This window comes from Anomaloglossus baeobatrachus, chromosome 4 (genome assembly GCF_048569485.1).
Source record: "Anomaloglossus baeobatrachus isolate aAnoBae1 chromosome 4, aAnoBae1.hap1, whole genome shotgun sequence".
NCBI classification, from domain to species: domain Eukaryota; kingdom Metazoa; phylum Chordata; class Amphibia; order Anura; family Aromobatidae; genus Anomaloglossus; species Anomaloglossus baeobatrachus.
The window spans coordinates 121,533,761-121,553,547 of NC_134356.1; the positions used below are offsets into that span (position 1 = coordinate 121,533,761).

The following is a 19,787-nucleotide window of genomic DNA, read 5'->3' on the forward strand; positions in this document are numbered from 1 at the left end:
CAATGCCCTGCACATGAGGCAAGTGATAGTTTTATTTCATTACCAAAAAACTACACTAAACAAAAATATAAATGTAACTTTAGTTTTTGCTCCCATTTTTCATGATCTGAACTCAAAGATCTAAGACTTTTTCTATGTACATTAACCCCTTCAGCCCCGGGGCACTTTCCGTTTTTTGTTTTTTGATCCTCTTCTTCCGAGAGCCGTAACTTTTTTATTTTTCCGTCAATCTTCCATATGAGGGCTTGTTTTTTGCGGGACAAGTTGTACTTTTAAATGAAACCATAAGTTTTACCATATGGTGTACTGGAAAACAGCAAAAAAATTCCAAATGCGGAAAAACTGCAAAAAAAGTGTGATGGCACAATAGTTTTTGGGATGTTTTATTCACAGTGTTCACTATATGGTAAAACTGATGTGTGGGTATGATGCCTGAGGTCGGTGCGAGTTTGTAGACACCAAACATGTATAGGTTTACTTGTATCTAAGGGGTTAAAAAAAAATCACAAGTTTGTCCAATAAGTGGCGCACATTTTGCGCCATTTTCCGAAACACATAGTGTTCTCATTTTTTGTGATCTATGGCCCAGTGACTGCTTATTTTATGCGTCTCCAGCTGTCGTTTCTAATGGTACCATTTTTGCGCAGATGCTACGTTTTGATCGCCTGTTATTGCATTTTGCGTAAAACTTGCGGCGACCAAAAAAAACCGTAATTTTGGCGTTTGGAATTTTTTTGCCACTACGCCGTTTACCAATCAGATTAATTGATTTTATATTTTGATAGATCGGGCATTTCTGAACGCGGCGATACCAAATATGTGTATATTTATTTATTTTTTAACCCTTTAATTTGCAATGGGGGGAAAGGGGGGTTATTTAAACTTTTAGGTTTTGTTTTTTTTTTATTTTTTAACACTTTTTTTTAATTTTACTAGTTTCCCTAGGGGGCTATAGCGATCAGCAATCCGATCGCTCTCATCTATCTGTTGATCACAGCTATACAGCTGTAAACAGCAGATTCAGTCACTTTCTGTTTCTCTCTGATCGCGGCCGAGGGAAAACGAAAGTGAAACTTCATAGCTGCAGGCGTCATCACATGACCCTGTGCTACGATGGCCATCACCGAAAGTCACGTGATCACGCATGTTACTTCCAGTGGGGGTGGCGGTAAGTAAAAAACATGGCCGCGCGCATATAGATCTTGCTGCCAGACTTTGGCAGCGATATTTAAGTGGTTAATAGCCGCGGGTGGAAGTGATTCCACCCGCGGCTAGCAGGCACACATGTCAGCTGTTGAAAACAGCTGATATGTGTGCCGACCGCCGCCGCCTGCCCGCGGCAGGGGCGGGGCTTAACGGGACACGATCCATGACGGATATATCCGTCCATGGTCGTGAAGGGGTTAAAGGCCTTTTTCTCTTAAATATTGTTCACAAATTTGTCTAAGGCTATGTGCGCACTAAAAAGTGAATTATTCTTAAGAAAAAAAACGGACCCTGTGAAAGAAAACCGCGGTTTGCCGTGGATTTTCCGCCAGTTGGTCCCCACGGTTTTTACCATTATCAATGGCAAAAACCGCAGGTACCTGCGGAAAAGAAGTGACATGCTCATTAATTCCGCAGCGGAAAATATGCAGGTAAATCAGCCGGTATAAAAAGAACGCAGTGCACAGCATTTTTTTCAAATCCATAGGATGTGCTGGAGAATGACTGCAATGTTAGACACATTTTCTGCAGCAATTCCGCAACAAATCCACAGTGCGCACAGGGCCTAAATCTATTAGAGAGCCCTTCTTTGCTGAGATAATCCATCCAACTCACAGGTGTGGCAGATCAAGATGACAGCATAATTATTGCACAGGTGTGTCTTACGCTTGTTTCACATCAGCGTTTTCCTGCCGCACTCGCAGATCCGGCACAAGGACAGTACAGTACATTAAAGTTCACTGGCAAGCTCAGGGCACATGCGGTCATGTGACTGGAGCATCTGACAGCATGTGACCGGGGCTTGCCGCACTGTCTGTGAACTGTATTGTACTATACTGCTCTTATGCCGGATCTGAAGACTACTAGAGATGGGGAGACAGAAGGCGCAATAGGGTCTTACCCGGTATTTACCGTTAGAAGTAAAGAGAGGTACACTCACCTGATCGGGTTGTGGCAGTCACAACTCCTTAGCAAGCATGAGAGTGTCCACGTGGTCCAAGCAACGGCCCCGTGCAAAACGTGGTAGAATATATCATATAGGAAAAACGGGTTTATGCCGCGCTAAAAAACCACTGATATCAGGATAATGAAGCAATCTCTTTTTTATTTTAGCAATCCAACGCGTTTCAGAGACAAGGACAGTCTCCTTCAGGGAAAAAAGAAATCCTTGGATTTCTTTTTTCCCTGAAGAAGGAGACGGTCCTTGTCTTTGAAACGCATTGGCTTGCTAAAATAAAAAAGAGATTGCTTCATTATCCTGACATCAGTGTTTTTTTAGCGCGGCATAAACCCATTTTTCCTATATGGTATACTCTTATGCCGGATCTGGCAGTGCGGCAGAATACCGCTGATGTGTTTGTGCCCTTAGGCTGGCCACAATAACAGGCCACTCTAAAATAAATAGTTACTGTTTGGACACTGCTGACGGTAGAATGAGTGAACGGAGAAACCACCGGTCATATAACTTATCTGTATGTGCTCCTTTCTGCAGATTTATGACCAAATCGTAGATCAGCTCACATTTGTTGTGCTTAGTGCTCAAAAATCAGCAGACATTAGAAATTTACAAAATTGATCATTTACAAAGTCTTAAGGCCACTTTACACACAGCGACATTGCTAGCGATGTCGCTGGTGAAAGCACCCGCCTCCGTCAGTTGTGCGTCACGGGCAAATCGCTGCCCGTGGTGCACAACATAGTTAGTCCCCGTCACACATACTTTCCTGCCTACCAACGTCGCTGGGGCCAGCAAACTGCCTGCTTTTTAAGGGGGAGGTTCGTTTGACGTCACAGCGGCGTCACTAAGCGGCTGCCCAATAGAAGCGGAGATGAGCGGCCGGAATATCCCGCCCATCTCCTTCCTTCCTCATTGCCGGCGGTCGCAAGTACCATGTTGTTCCTCGTTCCTGCGGTGTCATACATAGCAATGTGTGCTGCCGCAGGAACGACGAACAACCTGCGCCCTGCAACAGCAACAATATTTGAGATTAGAACGATGTGTCGACGAACAAAGATATGGTGAGTAATTTTGATAGTTAGCGGTCGTTCGTACGTTTCACGCGCAAAGACGTCGCTAACGAGGCCGGATGTGCGTCACGAATTCTGTGACCCCAACGACATCTCGTTAGCGATGTCGTTGCGTGTAAAGTGGCCTTTAGTCAGAACAAGCTCTCTGGTGCATCCTCAGATATGCCCCTGGTTGCAGAAGGAGTTATAGTGCAGGACAGAGGCTATAAAAGACAAACATTGCAAAGTGTTAGTGAAACTCCATTCCAAAAATTATTTTTAGCAAAAAAATTATGCAATCAAGTAAAAAAAATTTTCCTTAAAGAATTTAATAGTCTGCAAATACCTGATTTTTTAGTAGAAGAGATTTCTAGATCTCCATGATTGGCCCCCTGGCACGGTTGGCAGCGCTGCCCTCGTATGGAGAGGGTATCAGAGCGCTTGTCTTCCCTCCTTTGTAGGTTCTTTCACCCTAGTTTGTGCGTTACTGACCGCACGATGACGCAGCTGTGTATTGCTCAGTGCTGCCCGATTTACTCTGAGGCCTTATTTCCACGAGTCAGATGGTTGGGGTTTTCCATCTATATTTTTATGTAAAAGTCAGGAGTGGAATGGACACATATAAAAGAGTACAAGTATAAATCTTTCCAATATGTTTTTTTAATCCACGTCTGATTTTGGCTTCAGATACCAGTGCAGAAAATGACAGTATAATACTACGGTAGAGTGATATTGTGAGGTTTGCTTTCGGAGATAGTCATTTCTTGCCGTTCGTTTTACACTTTTTGCTGAGAGGGTCACGTAGATTATGTTGGATTTTTCTGTTTTCTTTCCAGGATACTGCAGGTTCAGAACGTTATGAAGCTATGAGTCGCATCTACTATAGAGGAGCTAAAGCTGCCATTGTCTGCTATGGTAAAACTGATATATAATGGTTTATTATCCATTACTACTATACCACTGACATGTTTGGTACTCTGCAGCCACAAAGGTGCAATGCACACCTACACTTTTACATGTGAGACATTGGACATTAACAGAATCCATGATATGTATGGTGGATTTCAGGTGCGTGCTCATGGGCTGGGCCTGCACCATATACAGTGGTTGTCAGCTGTGTTATGCAGCTAGCACCTGTTTCTTAATAGGGGCCGGAGCCTGCTCTGATCGTTGCTGAATAATTACATAAATGTCACAATTTTTGACAGCAATGCTATAAGAGGACCTGTCACCAGATCAAAAGTGGCCATTATTTATGTATGTGTCATACCTGCTGCTCCACTGAGTGGTTTTTTCTTTTCGCTCTTAAATCTGCCAGACTAATTTTTATGGTCTCTATATAGGTGCATGTCTCAGTGTAATAGTGCAGAGTAGTCTTAAGCCAACCTTAGAATATAGAATACGCCATAGAATAAAAAAAACCATCTCTCAATCCATGGATTAAAAAAAACAAACAAACCCTGGACTATTTGGTGAACAGCTGGAACAAAATATGAGCAAAAACTGGTCACTTTTCACCTGGTGTCTTTAAATATCGCAGTCTCGTTTCTGGCTCTCACTGCTCCAAACCTTATACCTACTGTGGGTTGTTGGTCTATTGCAATGGCACACGGGGCGGGCGGGGGGGGGGAATGGAACCCAAAAGAAAATTCCAAAAAAAACGAAAAGGTAAAATTTCATGTTTTAAGGAAAGTTATAGCTCTTGGAAGAATGGGAAGGAAAATCAAAGTGCAAAAATGAGAATTAACCCAGCAGCGAGTGGAATGTGCGTTTCTCTACATTGTAGGTGCAGTCATGTGTGAGAGGATGAGGGTCCTTGTGGAACCAGTCAGTACAGCTTCACCAAACACAAAAGTAAAACTAGACCTAGGTGCAGAATCTTTGAAAATAATTATAAATGGAATTTTATTTGTATAAACAGAGGAGTCAAAAGCTCAAGGAGAAAGATAACTAAACTAAAAAAAAAAAAGTGAAAATCTCTGGTGATCGTTGGGGTCTGTTTCCTGAGTTATTGCATGAGCGTGCACAGAGGGGTCCTCTGGATTCACTGATCAGTAGGGTAGACCCTTTGATAAAGTCCGAGGTTATATATACATATATATTTTTATATAATAAAAAAAATATAATATATACATACATACATACATACATAATATATATATATATATATATATATATATATATATATATATATATATATACACACATACATACAGTCATATGAAAAAGTTTGGGCACCCCTATTAATGTTAACCTTTTTTCTTTACAACAATTTGGGTTTTTGCACCAGCTATTTCAGTTTCATATATCTAATAACTGATGGACTGAGTAATATTTCTGGATTGAAATGAGGTTCATTGTACTAACAGAAAATGTGCAATCCGCATTTAAACAAAATTTGACCGATGCAAAAGTATGGGCACCTCAACATAAAAGTGACATTAATATTTTGTAGATCCTCCTTTTGAAAAAATAACAGCCTCTAGTCGCTTCCTGTAGCTTTTAATGAGTTCCTGGATCCTGGATGAAGGTATATTTGACCATTCCTGTTTACAAAACAATTCCAGTTCAGTCAAGTTTGATGGTCGCCGAGCATGGACAGCACGCTTCAAATCATTCCACAGATTTTCAATGATATTCAGGTCTGGGGACTGGGATGGCCATTCCAGAACATTGTAATTGTTCCTCTGCATGAATGCCTGAGTAGATTTGGAGCAGTGTTTTGGATCATTGTCTTGCTGAAATATCCATCCCCTGCGTAACTTCAACTTCGTCACTGATTCTTGCACATTATTGTCAAGAATCTGCTGATACTGAGCTGAATCCATGTGACCCTCAACTTTAACAAGATTCCCGGTGCCGGCATTGGCCACACAGCCCCAAAGAATGATGGAACCTCCGCCAAATTTTACTTTGGGTAGCAAGTGCTTTTCTTGGAATGCAGTGTTTTTTGCCTCCATGCATAACGCCTTTTTGTATGACCAAACAACTCAATCTTTGTTTCATCAGTCCACAGGACCTTCTTCCAAAATGTAACTGGCTTGTTCAAATGTGCTTTTGCATACCTCAGGCGACTGTTTGTGGCGTGCTTGCAGAAACGGCTTCTTTTGCATCACTCTCCCATACAGCTTCTCCTTGTGCAACGTGCGCTGTATTGTTGACCGATGCACATTGACACCATCTACAGCAACATGAAGCTGCAGGTCTTTGGAGGTGGTCTGTGGATTGTCCTTGACTGTTCTCACCAGTCTTCTCTGCCTTTCTGATATTTTTCTTGGCCTGCCACTTCTGGGCTTAACAAGACCTGTACCTGTGTTCTTCCATTTCCTTACTATGTTCCTCACAGTGCAAACTGACAGTTTAACCCCCTCACGACCATGGACGGATATATCAGTCATGGAGCGTGTCCCATTAAGCCCCGCCCCCTGCCGCGGACAGGTGGCGGCGGTCGGCACACACATCAGCTGTTTTCAACAGCTGACCTGTGTGCCTGCATGTTGCGAGTGGAATAGCTTCCACTCGCAACATTTAACCCCTTAAATCTCACTGCCAAAGTCTGGCAGCGAGATCATGTGCGCGCCCCCATGATTTTTACTTACCGCCACCCCCCACCGGAAGTCACGTGTGTGACACGTGACTTTCGGTGGTTGCCATGGTAGCACAGGGTCATGTGATGACGCCTGCAGCTATGAAGTGTCACTTTCGTTTTCCCTCGGCCGGGAGCAGAGAGAAACAGGAAGTGACTGAATCTGCTGTTTACAGCAAAAAAATTCCAAACGCCAAAATTACGTTTTTTGGTCGCCGCAAGTTTTACGCAAAATCCAATAACAAAACGATCAAAATGTAGCATCTGCGCAAAAATGGTACCATTAGAAACGACAGCTTGAGACGCAAAAAATAAGCCGTCACTGAGCCATAGATCCAGAAATATGAGAACGCGAAGTGTTTCGGAAAATGGCGCAAAACGTGCGCCACTTTTATTGGACAAGCTTGTGAATGATTTTTTAACCCCTTAGATACAAGTAAACCTATACATGTTTGGTGTCTACAAACTCGCACCGACCTCAGGCATCACACCCACACATCAGTTTTACCATATAGTGAACACCATGAATAAAAAATTCCAAAAACTATTGTGCCATCACACTTTTTTTTTGCAGTTTTCCAGTACACCATATGGTAAAACTTATGGTTTCATTTAAAAGTACAACTTGTCCCGCAAAAAACAAGCCCTCATATGGCGAGATTGATGGAAAAATAAAGTTACGGCTCTCGGAAGAAGGGGAGCAAAAAACAAAAACGGAAAGTGCCCCGGGGCTGAAGGGGTTAAATCTCTGAGACAACTTTTTGTATCCTTCCCCTGAACAACTATGTTGAATAATCTTTGTTTTCAGATCATTTGAGAGTTGTTTTGAGGAGCCCATGATGCCACTCTTCATAGGAGATTCAAATAGGAGAACTACTTGCAAGTGGCCACCTTAAATACCTTTTCTCATGATTGGATACACCTGCCTATGAAGTTCAAAGCTCAATGAGGTTACAAAACCAATTTAGTGCTTTAGTAAGTCAGTAAAAAGTAGTTAGGAGTGTTCAAATCAAGAAATTGATAAGGGTGCCCATACTTTTGCAGCGGTCAAATTTTGTTTAAATGCGGATTGCAGATTCTCTGTTAGTACAATAAACCTCATTTCAATCCAGAAATATTACGCAGTCCATCAGTTATTAGATATATGAAACTGAAATAGCTGTTGCAAAACCCCAAATTGTTATAAAGAAAAAAAGGTTAACATTAATAGGGGGCGCCCAAACTTTTTCATATGACAGTACACACACATTATATATTATGTAATTATATATATATATATATATATATATATATATATATATATATATATATACATATACATACATACACACACACACACACACACACACACACACACACACACACACACAATAGATTATATATATATATATATATATATATATATATATATATATATATATATATATAATCTATTGTGTGTGTGTGTGTGTGTGTGTGTGTGTCCAGGATTGGCATCTGCACTGTCGCAGCTACAGCCACATAATTTTGCACCCTCACACGTCTTGACCCCGAGAGCGTCCTAGGCTATGTTTTGAGGGGAAATTTTAACCCCGCTCTTTACAGTTATTCACCAAAAACCCGCCTCCATTAAAGTGAATGGAGCTGGGAGCCACAGTGCAGCCATAACTTCAGAAGAATGCGCAGCCACGCCCTTAAATGGAATGTTGGCGTGTCACAATGCAGCCAGGGAAAGAGACAGACATGGAAAGAGAGGGAAAGAGACAGACAGACAAAGAGAGAGAGTGAGACAGACAGACAGAGAATGGGAGAGAACCAGAGAGACAGTTACTATCCCAGGCAGCAGTTATTAACCCGGGCGAAGCCGGATAGTACAGCTAATATACACACATTACATATGTAATTATATATATATATATATATATATATATATATATATATATATATATATATAATATTGCGTGTGTGTATATGTGTGTGTGTGTGTATATAATATATATACACATATACACACACACACACACACACACGCTCCATCCATACCACAACCTACAGACAGTGCTGTAATTACATCTCTGATAAATAAGGATTATTATAAAAATGGAAAATATAAATGTAGAAGAAGTAACTGGGCAGAGAGCAGAGCTGGAGACACCCGACACCAGGAGGTCACACACTCTGGAAATCACATACTCTGAAGGGCAGAAAAGCATTCATGCACAAAAAGCCATTAAACATGCAAAGATTAGAGAAGAGCCAGAGACCCTCTTTCCTGATTTTACCTCTAAAGAGGAAGATAAAAGGAAAACCAATTATTTATTTTTCACAGACCAGCCCTTAGCCTGGCACACCGCTCTGTGCAATCAATATAAGTATATATCCAAGAACGGCAATCATAAGGGCCAGCAGATCAGAATTAGAAACCAAAAAGAAGACGAGACCAACTCACTGACCATAAACGTGTACAATAACGGCATAATCATGGTACAAGGGGCTGAGGAAAACTTACAGAAATTTGAAGACAGCTTTTCTCAAATTAAACTCCAGGCACAAAACTGCAAAGAACAACAAACCCCAGCAGCCACCATCACCTCTACAGAGACCTCCAGAGACAGAACTGCAGCCCCCAACACTTCACACCCCTCACCCGAGACCCTCAGAGACTGTTTATCTCAACTAGAAAGAGACTTTGTACAATTTAAAGAAGAACTTCAAAGAAACCTTGGTGACAGAAATGCAAATGACCAAGTAATGAATGAGATAAGCAAACTGAGGTGTGAATATGCAGCAGTGAATATGCATCTGCAGGAAATAAGAAGCAAAATGTGTGAACTGCAGCATGAAAATGCCCGACTGAGACAGGAGATAACAGAGCTGAAGACTCCGGGACACCTGAAACAGGAGGACGCCATAGAAACACAGAGGAGTGAAGACAACATGGCCCCCACTGGCCAGGAGGGAGCTATGGTAACTAACACCAGAACAGACACAATGGCCTCCACTGGCCAGGACACTGAGATACCAAATAACTCCAACAATATGAATGCTCCTGAAAATAACATAAGTGAACCACAAACCAGAGAAACAGAAAAGAGAAGAGAACTAGCCACCAGCAAAATCTCCAGCACAGACCCCCAGCTTCACCCACGTACCCCACCCGTGACCTCACAACGTTTTGATACCATCCTAATAATGGACTCAAATGGGAAATACCTGAAAACATGGCGACTATTTCCAGGAAAAAGGGTCAAAAAAATCCACTGTGCAACTATTGAGCAGGTGATGGCAGTCATCAATAACCCACGGTTCACAAGCCCAAATCATATTTTTATACACACAGGAACAAACAATCTGCCAGCCCAACACCAGCAGATCGCAGGACAACTGACCCAACTAGCAAAGACGGCAAAACTAAAATTCCCAGACAGCAAAATAATTCTATCATCTCTGCTCCCAAGAAATGATGTATCCAGCCAAACTACCCAGAACATCAACACGGACCTGACCACAAGAATCAAGGCTGTGCCCGACGTGATCCTGGCACAACACCCCTCCATAAAACACCAACACCTCTACGACGACAAGCACCTAAACAAACAAGGGGTCAGCCTACTGGCCAAAGAGCTGAAGGACATTATACTAAACAGAGACCCCATGCCTGGACTCAACAACAACCAAAATCCCATGGAAAGACCCCCAACAATAAAAAGACAGGAAACCCCAATTTCATCACAGGAGGCCAGAAACAAAGCCCTTCACCCAACATCGGGCCATCAGAGGAGGAGACCACCATGGAGGGGACCATCAACCCCACACAGAGACATGCAGGGCAGAGATATGGAAGAGATTAGAACCCTGCTCAGCACATTGTGCAGGAAACTAATGTGACTGGATCTAACATACCTATAAACCAGTCGTAAATCCAGAGTGTCTTACACAGCCGCACTCATTACAAGGTATATACACATGAGGTATATAGAAAAAAAAAAAATGACCTCATTCACAATCAGCAGCTGGAACATCCAAGGCCTGAGCACCTCGGCCTTTGGATGTAAAACAAATGACCCCGACTTTATTCAAAGACTGAAGAATATAGACATTCAGATCCTCCTGGAAACATGGACCAGAGCTGAAAACGAATCTCCGGTGCCAATCGGATACAGAGAAATCTCTGTCCCTGCCCTTAAAAATAAAAACATCAAACAGGGCCGCTGCTCAGGAGGAATATTGATCTGGTATAAAGAAGAGCTCCACCAGTACATCACACCAGTGAAGAGAGGAGGCAGCCACATATGGATCAGAATCAGCAGCTCCATCCTCACCTCTCAGTCCGATGTCTACCTCTGCACCACCTATATACCACCGCCAGAGTCCCCCTACTTCAATCCAGACAGCTTTGAGATCTTACAAGAAGAAGCCACCCATTATCAGGTCCTGGGCAAAGTTCTCATCTTTGGAGACCTCAATGCAAGAACAGGGAGAGAAAAAGACTTTCTGACCACAGACGGAAACATCTACATATTTGGGGCAGAGAATGACAGTCACGACTCAGAACACTCAGAGAGAAACAGCTATGACAGTACAGTCAACAAAAGTGGCAAAAAGCTCCTGAACTTATGTAAAAGTTTAGGTCTTCATATTCTTAATGGACGTACAAAGGGAGACTCACTGGGAAGATATACACTAGACTCCCATGTAGGAAGGAGTGTAGTAGACTACGCCATTACAGATATGGACCCGGCAAATATTAGCGCCTTCATAGTCACCCCACAAACGCACCTGTCAGACCACAGCCAACTTCTCCTGTACATAAAATCTACAGAGAAACCATCCACACAAAAGCCACAGCAGAGCAGCCTCTACAACCGACCTCCATCCTATAAATGGTCCAAGACGTCAGAAATAAAATATAAAGAGGCTCCCAACAGACCGGAATTACAAGAGATGCTCCACAACTTCTACAGCTACAAGTACAAGTCAAACCCAGAAGGAGTGAATCAAGCTGCAAAAGACCTCAACAAAATATTCCACACCATGGCCAAATTGTCCGACCTCAAACAAGTCAACTACAAGAGGCCAAAAGAAAAGCAGATCAATGGTTGGTTTGACAAAGAGTGTAAAGCCGTTCGAAAGACCCTGAGAACAGCCTCAAACAATAAACACAGAGACCCCAACAACCCAGACCTGAGGGAAGCCTATGACACCATACAAAAGCAGTACAAAACCATCCTCAGGAGGAAGAAGCAGAGCTACATCTCTACCAAACTTAGCCAACTCCAAGACGCCCTCCAAGACAACTCCTTCTGGGAAATATGGAGCCACATGGACACAAAGAGCAAGAAAAAGACTGATACCCATATCCAAAATGGCAACATCTGGCTCCAGTACTTCAGAGACCTCTACAAAGACATCCCAAAAGAAGGACTAAGCCAAGAGCAGGAAAACATAACATCAAAACTAAAGGCAATGGAAGAGAAAATCAAAAACTTCCAAAACCCACTGGACACACCAATTACATTACAGGAAGTTGCAGAGAAAATCACTTCCATAAAGTGTAAAAAATCTAGTGGTCTGGATGGAATCCCCCCAGAGATGTTGAAGTACAGCCCACCAGAAATTCAAGCTGCAATGGTTAAACTGTTCAACATTGTGCTGAGTGCTGGCTACTTCCCTCGTACCTGGAACCAAGGACTCATTACACCGATCCACAAGAGTGGGGACAGGTATGACCCTGCCAACTACAGAGGCATATGTGTCAGCAGTAACTTGGGAAAACTGTTCAACAGCATCCTAAACAAAAGGATCATCAGTTTCCTTACCGAGCACAATGTCCTGAGCAAAAGCCAAGCAGGGTTCGTGCCAAACCACCGCACCACGGACCACATCTACACCCTGCACAGTCTCATTCAGAGCCACGTCCACAATACAAAGCATGGGAAGATATACGCCTGCTTTGTAGACTTTAAAAAGGCCTTTGACTCAGTGTGGCACCCGGGCTTGTTCTTAAAAATGCTGGAAAGCGGAATAGGAGGAAAGACCTACGATGTCATCAAAAGCTCCTACACCGAGAACCTCTGCAGCGTGAGTGTGAACGGTAGAAGAACGGCTTATTTCCAGCAGAGCCGAGGAGTCAGACAGGGCTGCAGCCTAAGTCCAACGCTCTTCAATATTTACATCAATGAGCTGGCTGCTGCTCTGGAATCTTCACCTGCTCCAGGTCTCACACTCCATGACGCCCAGGTGAAATTCTTGCTCTATGCAGATGACCTACTGCTGGTGTCACCAACCGAGAAAGGTCTCCAAGACAACCTACAAATTTTGGAGAAATTCAGCTCCACATGGGCACTACCGATCAATCTAAAGAAAACCAACATCATGGTGTTCCAGAAGAGAAAAAGAAGATTTGACCAGCATCCTTCATTTGTCGTAAACGGCTGCACTCTAACAGGAACAGACAAATACACCTACTTGGGCCTGGAAATTCACCAGTCAGGGAGCTTTAAACAAGCCATAGAGACCCTGAAAAACAAGGCCTGCAAAACCTTTTATGCCATCCGAAGGAAATTGTATCATCTGAAGCCACCAGTGAGGGTCTGGCTAAAAATCTTCGATTCCATCATTGCCCCAATCCTCCTGTATGGCAGCGAAGTCTGGGGCCCTCACACTTACCCAGATTGGTCAAGGTGGGATTCCAGCCCAACAGAAATATTCCACCTGGAATTCTGTAAGCACCTTCTCCAGGTCCATCGAAGCACCTCCAACAGCGCCTGTCGAGCTGAGCTGGGCAGATTCCCTCTACACCTAGCAGCTCTGAAGAGGTCACTATCATTTCAGGCTCACCTACAGAGTAGCAATCCAAGCTCCCATCACCACAAAGCTCTGATACATATACGTGGGCCAGATGAACCAGGACCCCTGGCACAGCTCTCCCAAACCCAACTGGACAAAATAACCAATCACAGCAGCCTGACAAGAACCAGAATCAGGAAGATGGTAGACGAGGGCCAGGAGAGGTATGTCAGTGACTGGAGGACCGACATCAACACCTCACAGAAACTGACCACGTACCAGAGTCTACAGAGAGACTACAGACTGGCCCCGTATCTGGAGAAAATCCCGGACCCCAGAGACCGCAGGACCCTGAGCCGATTTAGACTCAGTGCCCACAGTCTAGCCATCGAATCCGGTCGACACAAGCAGAGCTACAAGCCAAGGGAGGACAGACTGTGCCAACACTGTGACCTGGAGGCCCTGGAGGATGAAACCCACTTCCTGCTACACTGCACCAAGTACTCAGCAGTGAGGGACACTCACTTCAGGAGACTCTCCCATCTCTTCCCGGATTTCAGCTCCATGAAGGAGGAAGAGAAAATATATATCCTGCTGGGGGAAGAAGAGAGCGCAGTGGAGATAGCAGCGCGGTATGTGAGCGAATGTCATAGACTTCGAGAAAGAGAACTATGATAAGCCATGGACTTCCATAGCCCCCCATCCCAGATGTGGCCCCCCAATCCCCACCCTGGATATGCCCCATCCACCGTTACCACAGTCCCCACCGTGGATATGCCCCATCATAAGCCATGGACTTCCATAGCCCCCATCCTAGAAGTGCCCCCACAGTCCCCACCCTGGATGTGCCCCATCCATCCTTCCTACAATCCCCACCCACCATCCCCACAGCCCCAGGCCCTAATGTACACTTGCTTTGGCAAAACTAATTTGTATTTGGTCCTGCCAATAAAGCTTATTTGATTTGATTTGATTTGATTTATATATATATATATATATATATATATAGCGTGTGTGTATGTGTATATGTATATATATTATGTGTGTATATAATATATATACATATACACACACACACACACACACGCGCTATATATATATATATATATATATATATATATAGCGTGTGTGTATGTGTGTGTGTGTGTGTATATGTATATATATTATGTGTGTATATAATATATATACATATACACACACACACATACATACATACATACATACATACATACATACGTATGTATGTATGTGTGTGTGTGTGTGTGTGTATATGTATATATATTATATACACACAATATATATACATATACACACACACACACACACACACACGCTATATATATATATATATATAGCGTGTGTGTATGTGTGTGTGTGTGTGTGTGTATATATATTGTGTGTATATAATATTATAATATATATAATAATATATATAATATATAATAATGTATATAATATTATATACACACACACACACACACACATATACACACATGCAATATATATACATATATATATATATATATATATAATTACATATGTAATGTGTGTATATTAGCTGTACTATCCGGCTTCGCCCGGGTTATTAACTGCTGCCTGGGATAGTAACTGTCTCTCTGGTTCTCTCCCATTCTCTGTCTGTCTGTCTCACTCTCTCTCTTTGTCTGTCTGTCTCTTTCCCTCTCTTTCCATGTCTGTCTCTTTCCCTGTGTCTGTCTTTTTCTGTCTCTTTACCTGTCTTTGTCTCTCTATTTCCCTCTCTTTCCCTGTCTGTCTCTTTCCCTGGCTGCATTGTGACACGCCAACATTCCATTTAAGGGCGTGGCTGCGCATTCTTCTGAAGTTATGGCTGCACTGTGGCTCCCAGCTCCATTCACTTTAATGGAGGCGGGTTTTTGGTGAATAACTGTAAAGAGCGGGGTTAAAATTTCCCCTCAAAACATAGCCTAGGACGCTCTCGGGGTCCAGAAGTGTGAGGGTGCAAAATTATGTGGCTGTAGCTGCGACAGTGCAGATGCCAATCCTGGACACACACACACACACACACACACACACACACCTTTTATATATTAGATATATACACACACATATTATATACACACACATTATATTACATATATATATATATATATATATATATACACATATAGATATATATATTATATATATGTGTGTGTGTATATGTATATATATTATATACACACACACACATATACACACACGCAATATATATATATATATATTTTTAGCTATATATATATATTACATGCATACATACACAGTTTTCAGCGCTGTATAGAAAGGGCCAAAAGACACCAAGTTAAAGAAAAAAAATCAATGCAGGGTTATATTGTGTACAATCACAGTATTGAGGAAAGATACTAAAAAGGTACAAAACAAAACAGTAATCGCTATGTAAGGTATATACAAGTACACAAGGAGAGATTGGTGTCTCTGGAAAGTTAACATGTTGAGAATGCACCTAAGCATTTTCTTTGGGTAGATCCTGGAGACTGTGGACTGGAACTATGTATAGACGAAAAAACGCGTTACTAGAAATCCTGTGAGAGCAGTAGTGTAGTGCAACACCCCCTCCTGCTCCACTCCCCCCTCCATCCAGTACTATAGGTGCGGTAATGTAATGTGTGACCCCCTGCTCCATCTATTTCTATGGAACCAGTAGTGTATATGACCCACCCCCCACTCTGTCCACTTGTATGGGAGCAGTAGTTAATACGCTCTGGAGGCAACCACAACACAAGACATGCGTTTGGACGCCCTCAGCCCTCAGTGGCTGCAGAAAAACACACACGCAAAAAAAAACCCCTGTAAAAACACATTTCATTTTGTATTAAAAATAATTAAATAATTAAAAATAATTGATATTATTTACTAATTATTAATACAAAAAACACAAAACATGGCACCTTTCCCTTTAACTTACGGTACATAGCATTTGTCGTTTTGGTTTCTTAGAGTACCCATCCTCAGTGACTTTTTATGTCTATTTTAATGTTTTTAATTATTAGGTTATCCTATAAGGAATATATTTATTGATTTTGAGCCTTGCTTGTTTCTACATATGTATGCTCATATATATATATAGTACGAGTTTTCTGCACTGATTCCTGAATAACAGAGAAAGAATGAGTCAGATTGTAATTCCATAGTCAGCGTTGTCTTATGTGACTAGTACATGGAGATATATTGTACAGTTTTTCCTCTCCTTTTAGATCTCACAGACCGCAGCAGTTTTGAAAGGGTAAAATTCTGGGTGAATGAGCTGCAGAACTTTGAAGAGGTCGGTATACTAAATTTATTATGTGGAAACGAGGCTTACCCTGTGATCCCAATGATGTTTTTTCTTTTCCCAGCACTGCCGAATATATGTTTGTGGCACAAAAAGCGACTTGGTTGAAATCGACAAGAACATGAGACAAGTTGACTTTCATGATGTTCAGGATTATGCAGATGGTAATTTCTTTTGCGTCACTACATGAGTTTTAACCCCTTCACGACCGCGGGCCGTAAAATTACGTCCTATTTTAACGTGACTTAACGACCAGGGACGTAATTTTACGGCCTAAACTTCATTTGATTGCCGTGGCCATAGCAACGGCTTTCAAATGATGTCCCCTGCTGTTTCTTACAGCAGGGGACCTTTGCTTGACCCCAGGGGGGGCGGCATCGCCACCCCCTATCGACGATCGATGTGATTGGCTGTTCAAATCTGAACCGCCAACCACATCGATCGCACTAATTTCGGCAAAAATAATGCCCGAATTAGTGCGATCCTGTGAGATCCAGCTATGAGATGCCGCAGCTGCTGCAGCATATCATAGGTGGACCTCAAACATGCCGCCCCCAGCCCCTGCAGCACTGATTGGAGCGATCGTGCTATGACGCGCAATATGTGCTGGCCTGTGAGCCCTCCCCCAACATGTCTGCAGCGTGGAGTGGCTGGTACTTTTGGTACCACGCCACCGCTGCTGCCGCCGCCGCCGCCTCTGATGTCTCCGCCGCTGCAGCTCTAATGGTAAGTATTCCGCTCCCTGCGCGCTCCCGTGAAGGCCCCTGCGCGCTCCCGTGAAGGCCCCTGCCCGTGCCCCCCCGATCTGCCCCCCTACGCCCCGATCTGCCCCCCTACGCCCCGATCTGCCCCCCCGGCATCCCGATCTGCTACCACCGCTGCTGCTGCAAAGTGAGTACTGTGCTCACTTTGCAGCCCGTGCGCGCTCCCGTGGTGCCCCTGCGCGCTGCCGTGATAGCCCCTGCCGTGCCCCCCCCGCGATCTGCTCCCCCCAACCACCCCCCCCCCCCCCCGACATCCCGATCCGCTCCCCCCGCGATCTGACTGCCTCCCCCATTATTTCTATTCTGCTTCTGCAGCTCCCTCTCCGGTCTCCCCCTCTGCTCTCCCCCCCTCCCCCTCTGCTCTCCCCCTCTGCTCTCACCCCCCCCTCTGCTCTCACCCCCCCTCTGCTCTCACCCCCCCCCTCTGCTCTCACCCCCCCCTCTCCCACTCTGCTCTCCCCCGACGTCCTCTTACCTGTCTTCACCGGCCTGATCACATCTGCGTCCATCGCTGGGTCCTTCCTGGGCATTCTGCTGATCTGCCTGCTGCTCCTGTAAAGCTGTCCATCTCTCTGCCATCTGTTCCTCTGCAGCTCTTCTGGTCAGTGATCCTCCTGCTAGTCCTCTGGGTACTGTGAGTATAACTTTTTTTTTTTTTTCCGTATCCCCTGTCCATTTTTACACCTCATCCGTCCGTGCGTCCCGCCAAGCGCTGATCAGGGATGCAGATAACGGATCGGCATCCCTGCTCAATTTTTGGCGTGACTTTTTTTTCCGTATCCCCGACGCTTTTTGTATCGCATCCGTCCGTGCGTCCCGCCAAGCGCTGATAAGGAATGCAGATAACGGATCGGCATCCATGGTCAATTTTTGGCGTGACTTTTTTTTCCGTATTCACGACGCTTTTTGTATCGCATCCGTCCGTGCGTCCCGCCGAGCGCTGATCAGGGATGCAGATAACGGATCGGCATCCATGGTCAATTTTTGGCGTGACTTTTTTTTCCGTATTCACGACGCTTTTTGTATCGCATCGGTCCGTGCGTCCCGCCGAGCGCTGATCAGGGATGCACATAACGGATCGGCATCCATGGTCAATTTTTGGCGTGACTTTTTTTTCCGTATCCCCGACGCTTTTTGTATCGCATCCGTCCGTGCGTCCCGCCAAGCGCTGATCAGGGATGCACATAACGGATCGGCATCCATGGTCAATTTTTGGCGTGACTTTTTTCCGTATTCACGACGCTTTTTGTATCGCATCCGTCCGTGCGTCCCGCCAAGCGCTGATCAGGGATGCACATAACGGATCGGCATCCCTGCTCAATTTTTGGCGTGACTTTTTTCCGTATTTGCGACGCTTTTTGTATCGCATCCGTCCGTGCGTCCCGCCAAGCGCTGATCAGGGATGCACATAACGTATCTGCATCCATGGTCAATTTTTGGCGTGACTTTTTTTTTTACGTATCCCCGACGCTTTTTTTTATCGCATCCGACCGTGCGTCCTGCAGCGGCCGATCAGTGCACTGCGTCTGTGCGTTTGAAAAGTCAAATGGCGCTCCTTCTCTTCTGAGCCCCGCCATGCGCTCAAACAATTACTTTCCACCACATATGAGGTATCTGCGTACTCAGGAGAAATTGCACAATACATTTTATGGTGCATTTTTTCCTGATAGCCTTGTGAAAAAAAAAGCTACCTAGTTGAAGCAACCGTTTTGTGGTAAAAAAAAAAAATTTTCTTCTTTTCACGGCTCAACGCTATAAACTTCTGTGAAGCCCCCAGGTGTTCAAAGTGCTCACCAAACATCTAGAAAAATTATTTGAGGGCTCTAGTTTCCAAAATGGTGTCACTTGTGGGGGAGCTCCACTGTTTAGGCACCATAGGGGGTCTTCAAACCCGACATGGCGTCCGCTAACAGGTGCAGCTAATTTTGCACTCAAAATTTCAAATGGCGCTCCTTGCCTTCCGAGCACTGCCGTGTGTCCAAACATTTGATTTCCACCACATATGAGGTATCTGCGTACTCAGGAGAAAATGCACAATACATTTTATGGTGCATTTTTTCCTGTTACCCTTGTGAAAAAAAAAGCTACCTAGTTGAAGCAACCGTTTTGTGGTAAAAAAAAAAGTTTTTCTTTTCACGGCTCAACG

General features: G+C 43.9%; 1 protein-coding gene across 1 annotated transcript in view; it reads left to right on the forward strand.

Annotated features, from left to right (window-relative positions):
- The window catches only part of RAB24 (RAB24, member RAS oncogene family), a 79,995-nt gene that overhangs the window by 42,266 nt on the left and 17,942 nt on the right, over positions 1 to 19,787 (forward strand). Inside the window, exons 3-5 of the mRNA XM_075344527.1 lie at positions 4,050 to 4,128; positions 16,801 to 16,868; positions 16,942 to 17,041. Coding sequence (XP_075200642.1) covers positions 4,050 to 4,128; positions 16,801 to 16,868; positions 16,942 to 17,041 — 247 coding nt within the window. The remainder of the gene's footprint in view (positions 1 to 4,049; positions 4,129 to 16,800; positions 16,869 to 16,941; positions 17,042 to 19,787) is intronic.